The sequence below is a fragment of the Glycine max genome, chromosome 10 (genome assembly GCF_000004515.6).
Source record: "Glycine max cultivar Williams 82 chromosome 10, Glycine_max_v4.0, whole genome shotgun sequence".
NCBI classification, from domain to species: domain Eukaryota; kingdom Viridiplantae; phylum Streptophyta; class Magnoliopsida; order Fabales; family Fabaceae; genus Glycine; species Glycine max.
In genome coordinates, this window is record NC_038246.2 from 5,713,322 (window position 1) to 5,736,446 (window position 23,125).

At 30.5% G+C, this 23,125-nt stretch overlaps 3 protein-coding genes and 1 pseudogene across 16 annotated transcripts in view; 2 read left to right on the forward strand and 2 right to left on the reverse strand.

The window, feature by feature from the left end:
• LOC102664249 (uncharacterized) overlaps positions 1-961 on the reverse strand; it is a 5,540-nt gene extending 4,579 nt beyond the window's left edge. For 3 of the 7 annotated variants that reach the window (XR_005886582.1, XR_005886583.1, XM_041005657.1), the window contains exons 1-2: positions 600-960; positions 257-302 (exon numbers count right to left, since the gene is read on the reverse strand). The gene's annotated coding sequence lies outside the window, so the exon portion shown is untranslated. Of the gene's footprint in view, positions 1-256; positions 303-599 lie in introns of all 7 variants that reach the window. The other 4 variants (XR_005886584.1, XM_041005658.1, XM_041005656.1 and 1 more) reach the window with 4 other exon arrangements.
• A 2,653-nt stretch (positions 962-3,614) lies between these two features.
• On the forward strand, positions 3,615-5,547 carry LOC100777020 (spermidine hydroxycinnamoyl transferase-like; annotated as a pseudogene).
• Positions 5,548-5,589: 42 nt separating this feature from the next.
• LOC102660101 (phosphatidylinositol-3-phosphatase SAC1) lies at positions 5,590-16,091 on the forward strand. 8 transcript variants are annotated; one of them, XR_005886580.1, is made up of 8 exons: positions 5,596-6,547; positions 6,780-6,967; positions 7,071-7,168; positions 7,324-7,457; positions 7,579-7,710; positions 9,086-12,922; positions 13,039-13,103; positions 13,280-16,091. XR_005886580.1 is itself a non-coding variant. In XM_026124043.2 (6 exons), the coding sequence occupies exons 1-6, from the start codon at positions 6,411-6,413 to the stop codon at positions 8,835-8,837; spliced, it is 843 nt and encodes a 280-aa protein (XP_025979828.1). In that variant the 5' UTR covers positions 5,590-6,410; the 3' UTR covers positions 8,838-9,013. The 8 variants fall into 8 exon arrangements, 3 of the variants coding, with proteins under 3 accessions (XP_025979828.1, XP_014618504.1, XP_014618503.1); XR_005886579.1 differs by having other exon boundaries at positions 9,086-13,103; XR_005886578.1 differs by having other exon boundaries at positions 13,039-16,091.
• A 1,973-nt stretch (positions 16,092-18,064) lies between these two features.
• Positions 18,065-20,469, reverse strand: LOC106794958 (thaumatin-like protein 1b). The gene is made up of 2 exons (XM_014763019.2): positions 20,340-20,469; positions 18,065-19,239 (listed from the first exon to the last, which is right to left on the reverse strand). Exons 1-2 carry the CDS (start codon positions 20,389-20,391, stop codon positions 18,560-18,562), a joined length of 732 nt encoding a protein of 243 aa, XP_014618505.1. The 5' UTR covers positions 20,392-20,469; the 3' UTR covers positions 18,065-18,559.
• Between the last annotated feature and the right edge of the window lie 2,656 nt (positions 20,470-23,125).

Sequence of the window (23,125 nt, forward strand, 5' to 3'; positions counted from 1 at the left end):
TCTCCTTGTCTCTTGATTCTGGAGATCTTATAGAAATCTTTGATCTATTGGACAGCGTCAATTGTTACCAATTCCCAAAAATTATCAGAATTTTAGGATTAAGACAATGAACTTTGGGATAAAACAAAATTTCAATAGACAAACACATAATAAATAAGGACCAAAATTATTTAAAATCACTTTGACATATATTTTTTTTAACGAAAACTAAACTAATTATATATGGTATCATTAAAGAAAAAGATGGAGCTCACACCTTGCTTGGATTGAAGTTACAGAGAATCTCCAATAGTTTGAAGAGCCTATACAGAAAACATGCATGTAATTAGATTTCAGATTCAAGAAATTGAAAATCACACTCATATATATTGTTATAAAGTGCGTGAACAACTTTAACAAGAGAAGAATCTCGTGACTCAACCACAAAAATAAAATAAAAAGAGAGGGGAAATTATTACTTTGGGATCATTTCTTGCGATACCAAAATAATCTGCAACAGGCTTTCAAGGAAAAAATAGCAACGAAGCATCCAAAAAAACCACAAAAAATCAGACAAAAAAAACATAAACACAGTTTTAATAAAATCAAAATATAAGAACCTCTATCTTCTTCTTAACTTCTCCCACAAATTCTTTGCCAAAGCCGTCGTTGTTACTGTAACCTGTTCCAAAAATAAAACCACAAAAAATCAGACCATTTAAAGAAAAAGAACCCAAACCAAAATCGCAAAAAATAGAATGAAAATGGAAGCCCTCAGCAGCTCTAAAACTCAACCAAAAACAAAAGGAAAAAGTGGAATTGAAGAAGACACCAAAATGAAGAAGAAAGAATGGAAACAGAGGAAACAAATTGGTGGGGAAATGACACTTTCTGAAAACAAAAAAGGAAAAAAGGAGATGAAGTGAGAACACAGAGAAAAAGAAAATAGGAATGTGAACGGGGAGAGTGAGAAAGAGAAAGTGAGTTTAGATGGAAAGATAATGATTTTGGGGGAAAAAAAAAGTGTACACGTGTCAATCTTTCAACTTTTTTAAAATTCCAATTTTGTCAACTGCAAGTGTACATGTGTCAAGCTTTTAAGTATGGGTACATTAGTATTTTCTACATACTTCAATTTTAGTATATAGATATTGATTGTGTCTGAGTAATGTCTTATATGCTCCTAATGTTGCACAAGCCTTGGTTTTTTCTCAATTAGTTATGCAAGTCTAACCAAGTTTTTTTTTTTATTAAGGTCTAAATGAAGGAAATGCATCATTGCGAGTTGCTTACTCCATCAATCTCTTCTCATGCCTACTCAATTCAGACTTCTACCTCCTTTCGTCATTGGCATCAAAGACTCGGTCATCCCATTCACCTCTCGTGTCCTTCATTGTGCGCCTCAAGTCCAACAAAATTTCTATTCTTGTCTCATCTGGAGTCTTGTAATTAATAAGAGTCATAAATTACCATTCAATGAATCTTCTTTGACCCGCACCAATCCTTTAGATATTATGTATATAGTCTGATGTTTTGCAAGGGGGACCTTCTCTCTTTGTTTAAATTCAATAGAAAGCTGTGTAACATCTTTGACCCATCACAAAAAAAAAAAAAAAAATTCCATTCTTAGTTTTCCCTATTATATATGTACAGCAAATACACTTGGTTATATCCGATGAAATTTAAATATGATGTTGCACTTATCTTACCAATTCTTAGAAATCTGGTGGAAAAAATCAATTCAATGACAAAAAAAAAAGACAGAAATTAAAATAAAAAAGACATTACACTCTGATAATGGTGGATAATTCATTAAACACAAATATTTTTTTTCAAATCATGGTATCGCTCATTTAACTACTAAATCCACTCCACCCCGAGAACATGCATGCATAATGGTCTGTCCAAGCGAAAACATAGGCATTTACTTGAAATTGCTCGGTGCCCCTTTCATCCTAAGCATCCTTCCCACCACGATATTGGACTTTAATTTGTGCTCCAAACAACAACATATCTAATATTAAAACGGTTCCCTACTCGATCCCACTCCTAAAATGAAATTCTCTTACTTCACTATATTTCATCATGAACCCAAGTACACCAATTAAAAATATTGGGATGTCTATGCTTTCCTAAGCTTAAACATACACAACTCAAAAGCTTCAACCAAGTTTTGAACGGTATGTATTCCTTGGTTACAATATCATCCATTGATTGAATTGTTTTATGATCAAATACCTCAGCAATCTTACATTGTTTTACAATCCTATTCCTTTTACAATTAACAGTGTTTACATGGTTTTTTTGGTACATGAAAGGATTAATTTGTCATTCTGTTAAAAAAATTTACAAAACACAAGCAACATTCTTTCTTATATTTTTTATTTTATCGTTATAGAAGTTATTCCATTAATCATCAAAGAAGTTAAAAACGAAGGTAAAGCGGCACATATAAAGTAGTTCGTAGGTGGACATCCCACCTGACTTCTCTCACAGAGCTTATTTCTCTTTCCCAACACAATTATATTTCAAATCAAGTATGGGAAGACCAAGAAAGAATTATTTGTCCAAGGTGTAATTCAGTCTAGTCTTTTACGCATTTGGATCGTATAGATAATCATGTGAAAAACTTAATAAATGAAGCTAGTTTTGGTAATTAATATTAATCAGCATTTGGTCACTGTGTTGATTGAACATTGGAGACCCAAAACTCACATTTCATTTTCCAATTGGGCCTCAAGATTGACGGATTGTCAATAACTTGTGTCATTACAGGTGATGTACGTGTTGCTTATCATGCCTTACTTGGAGACATTCCAGTTGATAAGTGTATCAAGGAAAAAATGATTTATCTAATTTGGCTGTGACAAAATTTTTAACAACTTGATGGTGATGATGTAATTGCACAACATACTAAAGCTCATATCATGATGTTCAAAGGAAGATATTTGATGCAAGATACATCACGAGCAAAGGTTCATTTTATGGATCTCTTTTTCTTATCAAATTTAACAAATTTACCATTAATGCCATCACCGACAAAATGAAAAAAAAAAAAAAGATCGAAAAAGAAGTATTTGGTAAGATATGACATTGGTAGACCACATATCTATAAATCCCTGCGACGCCATTAGCATATTTATTTATAACAATGACAACAAAATTTATGACACCAACAATAATGCATTAATTCTACCATCCAACAAAGTTAGAGAAGCAAAAATGTAACGTTGGTAGAAGGCCACGTATAGCTTTACATGACCACAAGCATCTTGCACCAGTGTCTATGCTGAGAACCATATATTGATAAATTAATAACAAAGATAATGCGTCATGATGCAAGTTGAAAGAAAACACCCATATATAAGATGATTCACATGTAGTAATTTGTATTGTTAAAGACGATCTGCATTTTTTTTTTACTTTTATTTAAATCACGGCAAATCATTATTTCCATTCACATTCACACACGTACATATATATATATATATATATATATATATATATATATATATATATATATTGCCATAAATACATATTAACAGTTTGGAAGTACAATTAGCCACCATATATATTGCCATAAATACATATTAAAATCATCTTTTGAAACACAATTCACTTATTTTTGTAATTTTTATAAAAATCTATCTATTTTGATAATTTATGGAAAAAAAATTGCATCATTACAGTATAAAAGTCAACAATCATTTTGAAAACACTGAATGCCCATTTTTTTTATCTTATATATTTTGCACCCCAGATAAAAAAATCCGTTCCATAAGTCATAAGATAATGTTTTTTACTATAAATATTGCTTTATATGTATATCCAAGCCATGAAGCATATCCAGCCTCAGGCACATTAGTTCAAGCCTTCAAGCACAAAAATGATAACCATTGTTGCTTCTTACAATGTCACTCCAAATCAGCCAACTCCCAGTGATCCTATTTGGCTATCCGATAGTGATCAAATTGGGAACCTACGTCATGTAAACACTATCTATGCCTACAAATCAAGACCCAACAACACCATTGATATTGAGAGGATGAAGAACTCTCTTAGCAAGATTTTGGTGCCATACTATCCAATAGCTGGCAGATTAAAGCTGACAAAAAATGGTAGAATGGAAGTGGATTGCAATGCAAAAGGAGTGACATTGATTGAAGCTGAAAGCACAGCCACATTTGGTTGATTATACCATGGAACTTGTTCCAAAAGTTGATTATACTCGACCCTCAGAGGACATGCCGCTAATGCTAGTGCAGTTAACAAGGTTCTGTGGTTTTATTTTTTTTATCGGTAAATATTAGTTGTTAATTAGAATGTTAGTTTTTTGTTAGCAAGAGTAGATTGAACCCGTTATCTTTCCTCTTTTTCATTCTCTTTTATGCATCCAATCCATCTTATATATCCAGGTTCTGTGGTGGTGAAGGTCTTGCCATTGGAGTTGCTTTCTCTCATCCTTTGGTTGATGGTGCTGCCGCTACTTTCTTCATCAACCGATGGGCAAAGCTGGTTCGAGGCGAAGAACTGAAGCCCGATGAAGTTCCTTTTCTTGATCGAACACTACTCAAATTTCCAGAGCCATCAGAACCATGTGTTGATCTCCCAGAGTGGAAGCCTGTAAGGTTCATGCCAGACAACATTGCTGAGCAAAACAAGATAAGTGCTATATTGTTGAAACTCTCATCAAGCCAAGTGGAGAAGCTGAAGAAGAAGGCTAATGAACAACCTTCAAAAGAAGGGGTAAGACCTTATAGCAGATTTGAAGCTATTTCTTCTCATATATGGAGATGTGCATCTAAGGCTCATCACGCTCATGCATCTGATGAGAATCACCAACCAACTGTAGTTATGTTTAGTGTTGATATTCGCAGTAGATTGAATCCACCTCTCCCTCATAATTATTTTGGGAATGCTTTGGCAAAAACAGTGACACCTAAGTGTAGTGTGGGAGATATCTTATCAAACCCATTAAGCTATGGGGCTCAAAAGATAAGGGATGCGGTTTATGCGGTTACATATGAGTTTATAAGGTCACACTTAAGTGTTGTTTTAGGGCAAGAGCAATTGGATAACATAAGGGCTTTTTTCTCGGGACAAGGAGACATTATTGGTGTACCCTATTCTGGGAATCCTCATAACATTCTCCTCACAAGCTGGATGAGCTTGCCAGTGTATGATGCAGATTTTGGTTGGGGAAAGCCTGTGCACTTTGGTTTAGCAAAAGTATTTCGAGAAGTTAGGGCACATATTATTATAAGCCCTGATGGAGATGGTGTTCTTATTTCCATGAATTTCCTGACAGCACTTATGGATCTTTTTAAAAAATTCTTCTACGAGGATATATGAAGAAATATCCATACCAAACCAGCTTTGTGCAAGGAAGAATTACATGTGACTCGTCATTTTCTTTGATCAATAATTTACATGTGATTTACCGTTTAATATGTTAAATAATTAAAGATCCTGTTTTTATTACGTGATTTATTTTCTTTTATTTTTCATGGTGGTATATTTGAGTGTATAATCTTTGTTTAAAAAAATCTGTACATTTAAATTATAAAATTTATCTAAGGATTGTGAAAATTATGATAATTTTAGTTTTCATCACTACTACAAAAATGTCTTTTTATGTCGTCTTATCTACATCGGTTATAAAAAACCGATGTAGATGGAATTTTTAAAAATAAAATAAATTTTTTTAAGCTAACGACAGCGATTTTATAGAACCGCCTTCAATGTGAAGGTTACAAAGGCGGTTTTATAAAAACCGTCTTTGTTAGTCACCAAACTACTACGGTCTTTTTGAAAACTGCATTTAATTTGAAGTTATAAATTTTTTAATTATTTTTTATTTCAGTTTTCCCTCTTTATTAATAAAATATATTATACAAAACGTCTTCATTTATGCGAATTTGGATGGAAGATTCTGGAAACGTTCCTTTCACCCTTATCAGATCGATAACAGAGGAAGAGGAAGAAGGAAGAGGAAGAGTCTGAGTCGCTCGTCAGTCGCTGCAACGGGATGATGATTGTAGCCAAATGCAAAGCCACGTGGACCGCCCATGCCAGCGCATAGGACAGCCTCGTATTACAAAAAAGGGTTTGCCATAGCACCGCGCCGGTAAAGTGCTGGAAAGGGAATCGAGTGGATGCGATTGCGGCGAGGGCAAGGTTGAGGTCTAGAGGCGAGGAATCGGCGGCGACATCGCAGTCGCGGCTAGAGGACTCGACGATGCTGCTCTAGCTGGGGCTCAAGTTCTTAACATTTTCCAAAGGGAGAGGGAAGTTTGTCTTGGCCTTAGGGCCACGAAACTCTCGTGCTGCGGCGTCGTAGGCACGCGCTGTCGCCTCCGCAGTGTCGAAGGTTCCGAGCCAGACGCGGCTCTTCTGGCTGGGATCTCTAATCTCCGAGGCGTATCTCCCCCATGGCCTCTTTCTCACTCCACGAAAATGCACCTCCGGTGATATTGATGATACATGCAGGAGCCATCAGCCATGCTCATGTGGGATCTGCATCTGTGTTGGTTGGTGATATTGATGATGCATTGGACTCTGAAAAAAGGTAACGTTCTTCACATTATTAACTAATTCAAGTATTATTTATCATTCTGGCCTTGTTCTTATCGTAATATTGCTACCATTGTATCTGCAAGTTGCATAGCAAGCAATATTCTTTGATATCAGGAATTATCTGTATTTTGCAATTTGCAATGATATTTGGTTTTACATTGTGTCTATCTGGCTAAAATAGTAATGGTTGGATTATTTTTCTTTGTCATGAATTGTTTCTGCAGGTACTTGAAAAGGGGTGTGAATGATCGGGGGAGGGTTGCTAATGATGTTGAGACAGAGCAGATTGTCCTTGATGAAGAATCAGGCTCTTGCAAGGGAAAGATGAGTTCAGTTGTGCAAATGCGTGGATCAATACCACTTTTCTGGTCACAAGAAGCATCCAGATTTAGCCCCAAGCCTGATATAATTTGTATGAGAGTAGTTGAGATTAATATTTATCGTGTTCATTGTTAAATTCTATGCTTTTATAATACATCTAGCTCTCTTTTGACGCCCCCCGTTTTGACTTCCAGTGCAGAGGTATGATCCAACATACCAAGCAACAAAATTGCATTTTGAAGACCTAGCTAAGAGATATGGCAATCCAATTATTGTTCTGAATTTGATTAAGGTAATTCCTCATATAAAAATAGTTAGTGCGTTAACAAATATGAATTTACATGTTTTTTTATTCCTTTCACATTTTTTCTTTGCATTAATGAAATGCTTCTTTTATAAAAAGATAATTTATACTTTCTTGTTACTCATTTAAATGATGAAATACAGACAGTTGAGAAGCGGCCTCGAGAAATGATGTTGAGGCGTGAATTTGCAAATGATGTTGGGTATCTGAACCAAATTCTACCAGTGGAGAACCATCTTAGATTTATTCACTGGGATTTTCACAAGTTTGCAAAGAGGTAAGCATGTTACGCTTTATCTTTTTGTCTCACGGTAGCAGTCTCTTCATTTTTTTTTTCTTTTTTTTGCATTTCAAATTTAAATCTGACTATTTCCTATTCTTCTCTGTCATTTTCAAAGCAAGTCTGCCAATGTTTTGGAAGTTTTAGGAGCTGTAGCAAGTGAAGCGCTCGATTTAACTGGTTTTTACTACAGTGGTAAACCCAGCATCATTAAGAGAGCCAACAAGAGCAATCAAACAAGCACAGGGAGGTATGTCCATCATTGAAATTGTTACTTAACATTAAACAGTCTTTTTCTTGTTTCTTCATGTAAGTTTTAGTTGAATCATAACTCTTAACTTGAAAGAAAGCAAAGATATGAAAAATGCAGGGATATGTGACCTTTTCCCCTTCATAACTTTTGTTATGAGGTTTAACGACATGTTCTTGTAGAGACAGACTGTCTGTTATATATGATCTTTCCACAATTAGAGGATATAGAACTAGTAGTCTCCATTAAAATGATAAAATGATTGAATAAGCTCATATCCTTTCTTTTCATTTTTTGGATCTTATACTTAAGATTTCCTGTGTTATCTATTTTTGGATTTTGAACTAGAAGATTGCTTTGGATAATCAGTTTTCGATGATTGAGTAACTTGATTTAATCTGTAATGAATAATGATGATTGCTGACAATAATGAACTGCTAGGTCTTAGTAGCAATGCCACCCAAGAAATAATAGCATTATACCAGTAGTCAACTATCTATGTTATCTCTCCTGTTAGGGTCTTTAAGCCTAGGCTCCATTTTGGGGGATAAGATGTAGTTTAAAACTGTAATTTGATTCTGGTTTTATATTTGTATTGCACAAGGATTTATAAAGTAAATTGTAATTTTACTTTTAAGTCTATGTTGTTGATTAGATGTATGATTTAGATTTTATAATAACACATAATATTGTTACCATAACTTCAAACTTAAATGCATAAATAATTCAATGAGTATTTTATTTTGATGGTGGTAAGGTAACAACACTTGTGGCTATATCAGTAGAGTCTACTAGAAAAAAGGAAAATGTTAGAGATTTAATATAAAATCATTGATGCCAATGTTATTTCCGGGTGATTCTTATTTTTACTGAATATTATTGCAGTTCTATTTTATAATTGTAAAAGTGCAAGATGTTGCTTTAGAGAAAGGAAGTTCTATTTTTATCTTCAACTCATTATATATTTTTATAGGGATACTTCACCGAGAGATCTGAGAGCTAGTTCTGTGGATCTTGTGAGGATTGGGAACAGTAATGAAATGATAAATTCTGTGGTTAATCAAGACAAAGAGACTGACATGAATTTAAATATAGCTCCATCATTAAGCAAGAAAAGGGTTTTTTGATTGGACAAAATTTAAATATAGTTCTTAACATGTTGTTTGTCATGTTCTGTTATTAGAATTGAAATTTATCTCAAGGTTTGTACTAAAAAAATATGTAGATTAAATTAAACTCCAATAGGAGAAAACTGCATGACGCAATTCACACTTAGTTGAAGATAAAAATATGAGAAAACTGATTTTCAGCTATCTCCTTAACTATGGTTTAGAAGGTGAGTGTGTTCTCTGCTCACCTTATCTATGGTTCACAGGTGAATGGTTCAGTGATCCACTCACCATCAGAGTTTGATGCAGCTTCAGTGGCTTTTGAGATCCCTCTCCTAACCTATGGTTAAGAGGTTAGTTGATTTTCAGCCCTTGTGTTTGTTCTTGTCTTGGTTGAGAATACACATGTATTGCATAATAAGACAGAACTCTGAAAAAATGTCTCCATTCATTTTCACCTACTACATCATATACATCCTTAATCCTTCAATGACTAGTTGTAGTTGTAAGCCCCTAATCTTTGTCTGATTTCTGATTAATCAAATGGGAAAACTAGTTTTTGTTTGCATTTTAATCTATGTGGTTTGACAGATTTTTTTATTGAATTCAGTGGGACTAATTGTTGGAGATGTTGTGTTCTCAAGTTAAACGTATGTTTTTGGATTGGTTGAAAAAGGTTTTGATGGAGTCTCTAGTACATAACTATGTAGAAATTATGAACAGATTTTTCTATTTACTGGTGGTATTTATCAAGTTGATTTAAGTGATTATTTAAAAAATTTGATTTTTTAATCTTAGAATTAATTTATGCTAATTCTAATATTCAAATAGATAAATGACCAGGAAAATTAATAAAAGTTCAAGAAAAACACAAATGAACTATAACGGAAGTTTGTGAAATATTTGAGATAACATTAAAGTTTGAAAAAAATGCCTAGCAGAAAGAAAGAGTATTTATGGTGGAAAAAAAATGCCTAGCAGATAGAATATTTAGTCCATTTATTATTTTCTTTATTTATATTTTTTAATTTCCTTCTATCCTTCTTCCCTGCATCCCATTTTGGGTGGAGGTCTACCATTTTACTCAAAACCATACAAAAAAAAAATCAATTCCAGTGGATATTTAATTTAATTTTATAAGTGGTAATAAACCGTGTTCTCTAAAAATGGGGTGTATTTAGCTGAAAAGAAGACAGGAAAGAAGTAATAAAAAAAGAGAAAAAAAGATAGAAATGAGGTAGAAGTATATATAGTTTTTATAACCAGATCAAAATGATCAATTCGATTATTATACTATCATGCAAATAGTATTTTTATCATGCACAAAGTATTTTTATACTATCATGCACATAGTATTTTTATCAAATATTATTTGTTAAGTTACCAAATAAACTAATGCATAATTAAAATAATAGAGGAAAAATTCACAAAAACAGAAAATATATAGAAAGCATATATAGAAAAGCTTTAAAGAGAGAACAGTGTAGAGAAAGCATATATAGAAAACCATGGACGTTGTATGTATACTATAAAGTCAACAAAAAGTACTAATAAAATTGTGGATGCTGAAAGAGTTAGTTAATATAAGCAACATAGCTTCTTGTATTGTATTACATATTTGTATTGTATTCAGTGACTAATTTGATAGCTGAAAATTGACCTGGGTTCATAAATTTCAAAAAATAAAAAAAAATGTCTCATTCTACATCGGTTCAAATATAACCGATGTAGAAACAATCACTATTCTACATCGATTCTAACATCACAGCCGATATTAATGTCAATGTTTACATTGTTTGGTTAACATCGGTTTTGTATTGAAAATCGATATTGAAGCTACATTTAAAAATATTAGAACGCGAGTCCTATTTTCCTCGCGCTCTCTTCTCCTCCGTCTAAGGTTCGTGTTCATGACTCTATCTCAACATCTGCAACCCCTGTGACAGCGTGCCACCGTGACACCTCGCCACCATGCCCAGGTATTTTGTTGTAACCTTATTTTCCGCGACTCTGTCAATACCATTGCTGCAACCTTGTTTTTATTTTATCCGCACTTTGGTCAAGCATAAGTACCTATTATGTATATGTAATTAGGTAATGTCGTGAATTGTTAAATGCAGATTCCAAGCCTTTTAGTTCCATTTTAACTTGGTTTGTCGCTATTCCCTTTATTTTGTGGTTGGCTCAATCAATTACCAGAGCAATTGTACAAGAGTTTTTTTTAAAAAAAATTTAAAAGGTATGATTTTTGTTACATTTCCTTTTTCATACATATGATGATTTATTTGATAGCACTGGAGTTACAAATCTTGTTTCACTGGTCAATGATCTAAGGGTTTCTAAAAAAAAAGGACAGTTACAAGGTAAATGTACTATCTGTGTTCTATCTTTAGACGGGAAGATTGTTATTGCTTCCCTTTTTAATAGTACTTGATTCATAGTAAATAGTTGTGACCATGTGCATGGCAGGCCCTTTGCCCATGTTCTTAAAGCTAGAGATTTTTGTGTAAAAAGGTGTTTAACTTGTATCTATTTTTCATTGGTTCATCTTAGTATTTGAATAGTCATGGACAGGGAATCAGCTTGCACTATTCTCAGTTAATAGCAATAAGTAGTATGAGTCATGAGTTCTAATATTATATTTGCTCATGGTAAGTAATATGAATCATCATATTTGTTTTTCCCTAGACCAAAGGGGACTGATCTCATTAATTGCAACCAAGGGAGAAAGTTGGTTCTCCAATGGTATTTGTATATGATGATAAGATTCAAGAGGTAAGGGATTGAGAGATCGCAGCAAACCTTGAGGCAACTATGGTTAGCCATTTTTTATAACTTCCTTCCTTAACCTTAGTCTTTGTCACTATTGTCTATTTTCCTATAGGGTGATCACTCACAACCCCTCAATTGGGGGGTTTTGGTTTGCTTGTTCTTCATTGTTGTTTTCTTTTTTTAAGTGCTTCAAATATAATTAGGTAAACATAGACATTTAAACCAATGTGAGGTAACTGTTGTGTGTTAGTATCATTCAGAAACTACTATTTATATGGTTGCTAAAGTGCATACAAAAAAAAGGATTTTCAGGTGTGGGGTCACATGTATTATAGGAGGCAAGTTGGCAGCACCAACTTAACAGTTAACTTAACATCAGTTAAGTTGTGTTTGGTCTCTCACTTGGATCACCAACTTAATAGCTTCCATGTTTTGCTTCTTTTTTTTTTTGCATGTTCTCAACTTGTGGACATTCGTGGTTGATAAACTATGGTGACGTTTGAATAGAGTGATAGAGAGGGTGAGGACTATAAGAGGAAGTGGTGGTCAATGTAGGTAGTAACTGGTGAGGTAGTTTTTCTACTGAGGATTAAAATAAAGACTACTACTACTATCACTTGCCACGTTAGGATGGTATTTACATGAATAGTAGCAGATTTAAGTTCTCAACTGCATAACTAATAGATTAAATAAATTGAAGAAAGTTTGCATGATAAATTGAACGCACTTCTTATTTATCTGGTTCTATATTAGCGGAAATGGCAACTTAATGTACTCATTGCTTACAGTGATTATCACGGTTGCTACATAAATATCGCTAGCATCAATTTTGGTACAACCAAATGATGACAAGGACTTAAGGTTTTTTATTATGACCCAAATATTCAATTAAATTAACATAATGAACTAGCTCCAAAAGATTTTTGACAACTATAACCTCGTGGAAGTGTAGAAAATGAGTTATAAGATTAATATTCTTGATTCACTTTGCACTTAGTTTACTATAACTACCACTTATAAGAAAATTGTTCATCAAATTTGTTTATTGTATGAATAAATTTTATGACTCAAACTATAATTCATCACATTGATTCAGCACTTAGTTTAGTATAACTACCACTTATAATTTTTATTGACTGTTTTATGCGTCTTAAATGAGATGAATTTGTTTTGCTAAGATGAGACTTGTTTTGTAGTAATGGTTTGATCACTTGCTTTTCCTCTTGTTGACTGCTTTATGTGTCTCTAATAAGATGAATTTGTTTTGGAAACAAATTCATTGGTTCTTGGTCAGAAATTGGTATGGATTCCACTGCCAAACTCAAATATGTGTAAGGCACCTAAAGCCCTTTAAGTACACTTCTTATTTATCTTTGGGTCTGTGTGCATGCTTGGTCTATTTTGTTATTCATAATTTCTCTAGCATAAATAATTTTTTTAATTATAGGACAACTCCAAAACCTCCAGGCAATATCACTGTCACCAACCCTAACTATTTCCTCTAACTTTGAGGTACATTCCCCTAAGGTTTATTATTTGTGTTGACTGATGGTGTGCTTATTGGGTGCATGTGCTACGACATGGTTTTCCATTCTTTGACTTTTACACAATATGTTTGTTTATTTCCATACTCAATTGAGAGAATCGTCTCCATTCTTTGTCTATTTAAAGAGGTTACTTACATGTAGGTTGATTATACTGACATGGTCTTCCAATAAGGTATCTTTGGTTTAAAATAATTTCACCAGTGAAAAGTAGGCATGTTAACCTTAGCATTGTTTGTTTGGGACTTGGGACTAGTTGACACCAACGAGTACTCGATGACAATGATTGCTAAGAGACTTAATACAAATATACCTGTATGAGTTGAAGTATTATTCATTTGTTATATCTCTTTTTGTGTGTGGTTGTGTTTTGTTTTTAATCTATTTTAGTAGCAAATATAATATATAAACTTGAAGTTAGTTACATGGAAGCATTCAAATATAAAGTCAAGGGTCATTGTTCATTTCATGTAAAGTCTTACTTGATATATCCAAGTTTGTCTTATATCTCACTTAGCATTCAAATATTTAATTTGTAGGCACTATTTGTCTTCTTGTTTGCGTCGTGATCATGACATTCTAGCAATGGTTTTGTATGTTGTTGTATGTGATTAATGACTAGTGCTTTATATACAAGTTTTGTTCATCATGAGTAAACCTTAAATTCCCGTTTGAGATTGAATATACTGATTCTTGCAAATAGTTTGCATTAATCGTTGTATTGAATCTTGAATTATCCGTTTGGACAGTTTGGAAAGAGTCATATTTTTATGGAAGATTCATACGTTAAGGTTAACATTATTTTGTTGAATTTAATGAAATTTCGGAACAATGCATTTCTAGTTGTTCTCTGAGTGCATACTCCTATTTTATATAAGTACCAAAAAAAAAAAACAATAGTTAAAAATGCAAATGAGAAGTATAACAATTAAGAATCAAAATATAAATAATATATATTTTAAATATCATCAAACCAAATTCACATAACATTTTTTTTATAAAAGATATATAATGTATTTTTTTACTTTTAGTGCCTTTTCTCTTGCTATCTTTAAATTTATTTCTTAAAATTAAGATTTTTGAGTAATGTGTTATCTATATCAAGTTATTTTATAATGTGTAAGTAAATTAATGATGTATAAGAGGAATTAGCTTATACTGATGTAAGACTTTAGTACTCCACTATTAATGACTTTAAATAGAATGTATTTTTGTCAATCTTAACATTGAATTATTTTTTTTTTACCTTTTTTTGGTACATTAACCATTGGATTATAATTTTATAACTCATTATCTTGATATTCCGTAAATATTAAATAATAATAATAATAATAATAATAATAATATAATTAATTGGTTCCTATTTTCATATATTTTAAAAACACGTGATTTTAATCTTAATAAATATTGAAGTAAATTTTTATATATAATCTATGTGATAATAACAGTCCCTATACCATTGTTTTTTTATCATTTTTTTATACTAGCACAAGTTAAATGAAATTATATTTATATTTTAGTCTTGCTCTCATTCAAATTATATTTATTTTTTTAAACGAAATTATATTTCTATACTAGCTTCAAACAAATTATTCTGATATCAAGTACTTTTGACCCTAAGGCAATGTGTTCAGAAAAAAATTTATAATTAGTTTTATGTGTTATTTTGTTTTTTCAGGTTAGACTGTAATACACACACACACACAATATAATGATGCAGAGCTTCAATCAATTAAGAAAAATAATGAATTGGAAAACTGTCATACATACTTAAAAGATACACAACTAACTGCGCGCCGTGTAATTGCGATACACCATACTGAGTAGATAATATTTATATTTCCATGTTTTATTTATTTTTTTGGTTTAATTTTGTTTTTTAAATTAAAAAAAATACTTTGTTTTGTTTTTATGTTTTTATTAAATCATTTATCATATGATATTATCGTGCTGATATTTCAAATTAGTCTTACAATTATTCTTCAATATATTTATCATGAATGTATTTCAATATGTTAGTCGTTTTATATTTTTACTTCATAATTTAGTCTTTTGTAAATAATAAACAAAAATAACTTTAATAAAATTAAATATGTATTTCATTGTTTACAATATTTTAAAACATGAGTAACCATTCAAACTAAATAGACAATATTATTTTATAAAATCTATTATATATTTTAATTTTATTAATTTTGGTTTTCATCTAATAAGTTTTATATAGTTACCACTAAATGTATATAATTATATTATCTATTAATTTTGTGCACTTATAACCTAAATAGACAACTTTATTATGTGAAATATATTATATATTCCAATGTTATTAGATTTAGTTTTCATTTATTTCTTTTCATCCTCTTGCTTGCTAATTTAGCCTTGTTTGGATGGATACTTTTAATGGAATAATTCATTTTAAATAAGACATTAAATATCTATCATTTTAAATTTAGTGTTTAGATAATAATTTAAAAGGAAATTAAATATATAAAATTTTAAAAGAAATTTTAATTAACAAAAAATGAGTAATATGAAATTCTCTTAAAAATCAAAGAATTTCAATTTTCTCACTTATCTCTCCAGCACTCACACTCGTCTCTCTGCCATACTCAGCCCTCTCTCTATACCATGGCTCATTCCTCTCTCTTGCGGTACTCACTCCTCTCTCTCGGTCTTTTCTCAGAGAGAATATGTTCATCGGCAGCACGTCTGGGACCACGTGAAGGTGATGTGGTTATAAACAAGGGAAGGGAAGTCGCGTGGACGGTGGCTGCTCTGTCCAAGAAGCCGAGGGGAGTGAGAGGGGAAGAGTTAGCAGCACTTGGCTTCAACTGTTCCATAATTAGAACAAGATTCTCTGAACGAAAATGCACTCACACTGGGTAAATGTTATGAATATAATAATACACAACGTGTAGGGAGTGGCTTTATCGGACACATAAATGTTGGAGAAATATATAGTATTATTATCTTACCATTTTCAGAAAATAAAGAAATAATCCTAACCATATCAAGGAAAATTAGACAATGAATATGTAAAATACTACTCTATCCTCCTATATATTCATCACGAAAATTATTATATATTGTATAACATTAAATTTATTTTGAATATTTAATTATTTAAAAAATACTCATGTTTATTTTTATTCTTGAAAGTTTAATTTTTAAATAAATATTTAAAAATGAAAATTTGAATTTAATTAAAATTAAATTATTTTGTCCAAACAAAAAAATTAAAATACAAAAAATTAAATTATTTCTTCCAAACAAAATATTTATAAAATAAAAAGAATTTAAATCAAGACAATCAAAATATTGTATATTTAAATTTTCTAAAAAAATTTAAATTCCTAATCCAAACACATGGTTAATATACTCACCAAACTGCATGCTTTGAATACTTTCAATTTCTCTGGTAGTTTTGGTTGTTGGAAATAATTTTGTATCCTTAGAATATTATTATTGGTATATTTGGTTGCTGGAACACATCTTCCTTTCTCAATACCTTGCTCATCAATCTCCATCTCCGCATCACCATCTTCATCCACATGAGGTAGTGATAATGGGCGATTGAGGGTAGGCCTCAAAAAATTCAAACCTCTTCTGACCAAAGCTGCTGAATGACCTTGCTTCCATCACTTGGATTGTAACCATTTGCTTTAATTCGATGCAAGTCATCCTGTTTGATTTCTTACCATTATAAGTTATTTTAAAAAAATTATACTGACCAGGTATAAATAAATGATTGATCATGGTAGTAGAGATATAGATTTGGTTGTCAAAGAATACAAATTGCTTTCACACGGTATATAGTGTATTGAAAATGGTGAATGATGGAATATATAGATGAATATATTTAAACACAATGTTTCTTAAGACTTTGAACGTTTTCTTATGCTCTCATACAATTAGTGTATAGTTATATCATTAGTAGTTTGATTTTAATTAATATTGATTATCATTTACTAAATTCGACACAATTATAATTAAATGAATACAATTATATCATGCATTTAAATTTACAACTAGCTCGTGTGTTCATACGGATGACTTACTAGTTTACCTTAATTCCACACATTCCAACATATATCAAGATTCACCTCACTAGTGGCCATTAATAACCTATATGTCAATTAGACTGTGTAGACACCAAGCAGTTCTTTATTCCAATTTCACCTTAAGTGAGATTTAATGAAAATTTTAAAAGAAATTTTTTAGTTTAAATTTGTTGAATTTTTTTTACCAATACATATGATTTTTTTTTATTAATACATATAGTTTTTTTTAATATATGAGATCTCTTTTACTTCATAGTAATAATAACAATTTTTTTTTTTTTGCCAGTTAACCTAAAACATAAACTTTAGTTGCGCCCTTACTCTTGGGTCGGTCCTACCCCCAACCCAAGACCCACCACTTGTTGGAGAGACTGAGCATCAGTTCCAACTCCCATTGAAAGTCTCTCCTCCTGGACCAAGACCAAACTCACCTCCCATCCATTCATTCTTTTAACTCTCCCACCGAAGTCTATTTACTTATTTTGTTAAAGTAAATATCCTATGGAAGCACTTTTTGTTAATTCAATAACTTGTATAATAGGGCAGCTATCGCGTATTAGGAAAAGTTCTTTCAAATCTTGAAATAATTAATGTGAAATGAAAAGAATGTGACTTTTGAGGTATTTGTGAATTGTGAGCAGGGTCAAACAGCTTAACAATTGAGTGTTTCAGCACTCATCCTAATAAAATCTAAATCAATATACTCCATACAAAATTATTTGTTGAAGTTCAAAAATACTTCTCTAAAGAGATTAATTAACTAGGAATATATCTACCTTAAATTTAATTTAAATTGTATAATAATTAATTTTATCCTATTAGATTATTCAAGGGTAGATATAAATTATTCTAAATTAGACACAATCTGTTATAAGTTAGAAATAAATTAGACATTTAAATAGCTATTTAATTTACCCAACATATTAATTTTAAGGATCATGGAAATACACTTATTTTTAAATAAAAAATATTGTTTCAAGTTAGAAATAATATAAATAGATAATCTTGACTAAAAACTTATCTCATTGATCATTGCTCTTTATTGTCATCGTAAATATTATAATCAGCTAGCTCATACCTTGGATGTGAGACAGTCAATTAAAAGAGGGCAGCTAGGCAAAGGAGCATAAACAAAACCCCACAGAAACGGAAATATGAAATTTAAACTTTATTATAGTAAGATGTAATTTATGAATATATACATGCAATTAGGGAAAATACGTGATGCTTTATTCATGCTGCATTCTATGGCTCGACCATAGTATATAAACTATATATATATATATATATATATATATATATATATATATATATATATATATATATTTATGTATGGTCTTATTTATATTGTGGAGATGAGGATTCAAGGGCAGAATATGATGGCATAGTCAGGTCCGTTGAAGCAAGTGAAAGTGCTGCTCTTATCATCGTAAGCGTAGGAATAAGCATCAGGACACTGCTCCTCGAAAATCTGAGAGTAGTTCGTAGGTGGACATGTCTCTTCTGTGTCGTAATCTCCTCTGCAACAATATTGATCTTCATTGAAAGCCACACAAGCACTATTGCAAGCAATGACATTACCATCAGACCCTTTCACTTGGAGCTCCGAAGGGCACACATTGACATCGTTGATGTTATTTGGACAACTAGAGGTTTTGCATTCGCCACTTCCACCTTGTGGGGTTATGGACACCGGCACATTGAACCCGTCCACGTTGCTCACGTCGTAGAAATCTTGTCCTCCGTTCGGTGCAACGGTGATTTCCACCAAAGTAGCGGGTGGGATTGCACCGGCACCGTTGCATTCGACTTGACCGGAGGCACAGTCTCCGGTGTCGCATGTAAACCCTCCGTTGTTGGAGCATCCGGTTCGGGCCCAAAACCGGCCCGACCATGGAGATGGAATGTTCACAGAGTTGGTTCCTCCGGGAGCCAACTCGAAACCGGTTGTTGACAGCTGAGGATTTTGGTCTCCGGTTAGGGTTCCTGGCCACACCGTGTATTGGCAATTGTTTGTGAAAGTAACTGTGGCTCCCTGAGCCACTGCTTGCAAAACCAACATCTTCAGTTACTTATGGACACAATGCAAAATCATATTTTTTATATCAAAGTATCACACTATCTATTACATTTTTTTTCAACGTACTCGTTTTTATTTGAACTTTAAGTTCATGTGAATCTCAATAATATGTTCTTATTTTTTATTTGCCCATTCTCATTTTCAAATTAGTAAAATTTAACAAATGAGAGAGTATGTATTAGAAAAATGTAAAAACGTTAAAGGGGATGTTTGTTAACACTCCTCTTAAAATTAAAAAATGCACATGTATTTATTATAAATTTTCTTGTAAGAAAAGTGAATTATTAACAAAATGAGTAGTAGGAGTCCAGAAGACCCTACAAATTTATTTAAGAATATATTCAAAATTTTAAAAGCAAATTTATAACTCAAATCCCATTCAAAAAGATTATTTTTCATAAAACATTAACGTATATTAAAAAAAATATTTTCACCTATAATTTTCAATATGAACTTTAGAAGTGTTTGTAATTTTTTTTTCCTATGGTAGAAATTAATGGATAACAAACTAAAAGTAAAATAGCTTGAATTCTAGCACTCGTGAACTTGTTTTATCCAGGTCAATGGACAGTGCCCATTGCGCGCGAGGAATGCATCATTCTTATCTCGATGATTGAAAAAGGTAACGCATACGTGAAAAATCAAAAGTCAGTTACTTGTATATTTAATGGTTAAAAAATAAAAGAGTAGACTCATCAATATTATTTATTGCTTTCTTATCAAAAAAATGCAGAATAAAATATGTAACGGTATCAGTATAAAGTAGGAGGGTTTTTGTTATCATTATGATATTAGTATAATTATTATTAATCTTGGATGAATAATCTGATTGTTAAGAATTTTTTTAATTATATTTTTTTATTTATAAAATTTAAATTCGACATCTTACTTAAAAAAGAATTTTAAAATTACTCGAGCACCAACTAATTGTCCCTAAACTAAGAGGCTTTACAATGTTTTTTTATGCATGAGAAAATATGTACACCAATGAATGTGATAGAATGATACCACACATGCACGTGTCTCAACGAAAATGAGACAAACAGAAGTTGAATTAATATACCGTAGAAGAGTAATGAAAAACTGAGGCAGAGAGAAAAAATGTTGCTCATCATTTTTAATTTGGTGACTTTCTTGGTGTCTTCCTGTTTTTTCAGGTTGCTGAACGATGAAGCATGAATGAATTGGAAAAACGTGACCTCGCTATATAGGCTACGAGAGTGGAATATTCAACGATACTTGCCAGGTTGTGAAACAGTAATTATGACGTGAGGAATTGAGCGATAATTTTGTATGTAAATTAAAACAACTTATATTCTTTTATAGAATTATAAATGAATAAAAAAAATTAACATTCGATTCGATTTAAATTTGAAGATAATAATACAACTATAACAAAAATATTTTAAAGATAGTATGGGATTTTTTAGAAATTAAAATAAAATAAGATTTAATTTAATTTTAAAGATAATGAAGTATTCAGAATAACAACAACTTTTTTGGTTACAATGATAACAATAATTAATACAGTTTAATGCCAATTTAAAAATATAATTGTAAGTTAAAATAACTATAGAATTAAAACTAATAATTTTGTCCGTTCATCGCACAAAATAATATTTATTGTTATATTATTTAAATTCGTATTGAATAAATATAAAGTTATTTTTACCTATTGATAGCTTGTTTGATTTAAAAAAAATTATTGAAATTCAATTTAGAGATAGAAATAAAAAAGAGTATATTGAAAAGAATGAAGAATTAGAAAAATAAAATTAAAAAAAAAAAGATAAAAGGGAAATACCAGAATAGATTGAGATCGATTATCGAGGGAGAAATAGTTTGAAATGCATGCACAGTTGCAGAGGAAAGACTATTAAAAGTGTCTAATGGATAGAATGAGAATAATGAAAACATTACTCTCCAAATGGTATAGTCGAATTTATAATATAGGAATTGGTTTTCAATTACATCTAAATTAATCTTAATTCTTTTAACATTTGTTGTTAATTAAATATTTTAATTTCCAAAATCAAGTTAATTTGATTCATCCTACTAAAAAAAGTTAATTTGATTCTTTTGTCAATTTTTCATATTTTATCATTTTATCTAAATATTCTGGAGAGTTATGAAGATATAAAATAATTTCAAAAGCTTATAAATATTAAATATAAAATGTACCAACATGATGATATTTAAAATATTTTACAACAGATTATTTGAAGATAGGAAATTTTAATCTTTATTATTTTGAGTGAAATTTATTTTTTAGTTAGTAAATTCGAAACAAAAAAAATAAAAATTTATTTGGTCAATTTTCGTAAAGTTTGTAGGTAGAAAAAATAACGTTTAGATAAAATTTATTTAATTTTAAAATGAAAATTAATTAATTTAAAGTAGAAAACAACTAAAAAAATTAAAATATAATTAAGTTTTATTTATTTTTTTCTAAAAGATATTGCCGTCCGCCGCATGGAATTATGAGTTTGTGCTACCTATTTTTGCCCACTACGTGATCCAATGGGAGTTTACCAAGACTTGTACTTTTTATACACGGCAGGTATAAATTTACACGGTCAATCCATTAAACAAATTATGCCAAATATAATTTTAAAATCAATTATTATAACATTGAAAATTTATGATAAGATGAGAATATATATATATATATATATATATATATATATATATATATATATATATATATATATATATATATATATATATATTAGTGCATTTAAATTAAATATATATTTCCAAAAAATATTTAAATGTAAATCAAATTAAAAGTGAAATTAAATAATTAAATAAAAGAAAATTCATTTTACAGAATTTCATTTTAATTTTAAGACTCGGTCCTGTTTCAAGAAATAATAGTTATTTAATGTCCTGTTGAATTTTTTCTATTGTATTTAATAAAAGGCTCATCTTTAATTATAAGACTCGGTCGTGATGATTTTAATTTACTTTAAATTAACAATAACTAAAATAAATTTTATTTAATAATTTGTTATTACCTCAAATTCTTTATATAAGAAAAGAATAAGAATGTTGTGTTATTTTAATTATAAAAAAATATAACTACTTTAATTTCAAATATATTAATTGTTAATTTTTTATATTATTGATTTATCGTGAAGTTCATTAATAAAATATGCATTCATTCTTAAATGTATTTATTGAACTATTAAACATGAAATCATCAATAATAATTGATATATTATTTGTCTCACCATTATCAGGTAAGAAATTATAAAAAAAAATTATTTTTAGTTCAATTTTATCAAGTAAAAAATTTATGTCTGAATCTGAAGAACCAAAATTGTACGATTACAATAAGTGAAACTAAAAATTCGATACTGTAAAATTAATTTTATAAAGTTAAATTATTACTATTTACTAACGATACTATTAACGTAATCATGTAACGTTTGACAAATTTTATTTTTTAGTAATTGATAAATCATTTTCTTAGTTTTTGGTTGTGGCATGACAACCAAAGAGAAAAAAAAAACAAGAAAATAAAACATATGTTAATAAATAGAAGACATTGAAAATTATTAAAAATTTGTAATAACAAGCAATTTTAAGTGGTGCATATCAATCAAGGGGTACAATAGATGCGACTTTGTATTATTCAATTTAGTAAAAACAAAAATATTATTTTTTAATCCACTGGAGATGATCTAGACATCTAGTAGTGATTTTTGGATATGATGCATGAAGTCTTAAAGTTGAAGTCTAGTGCCACCATTATATATAAAAAAAACAAATCTTTTTTTAAAAAATGGAATATTTTTTTAAATAAGCAAATATATATTGATAACTGCACGAATAATGTTGTAACAA

Excerpts from the sequence above, each read along its gene's own strand:
- LOC102660101 (XM_026124043.2), top strand. The coding sequence starts at position 6,411 with ATGGCCTCTTTCTCACTCCACGAAAATGCACCTCCGGTGATATTGATG. Across the intron at positions 6,548-6,779 it reads GCATTGGACTCTGAAAAAAG|GTACTTGAAAAGGGGTGTGA; the intron begins GTAACGTTCTTC and ends TTGTTTCTGCAG. Across the intron at positions 7,711-8,683 it reads AATCAAACAAGCACAGGGAG|GGATACTTCACCGAGAGATC; the intron begins GTATGTCCATCA and ends ATATTTTTATAG.
- LOC106794958 (XM_014763019.2), bottom strand. The coding sequence starts at position 20,391 with ATGATGAGCAACATTTTTTCTCTCTGCCTCAGTTTTTCATTACTCTTC. Across the intron at positions 19,240-20,339 it reads TTTTTCATTACTCTTCTACG|TGGCTCAGGGAGCCACAGTT; the intron begins GTATATTAATTC and ends TTTTGCAAGCAG.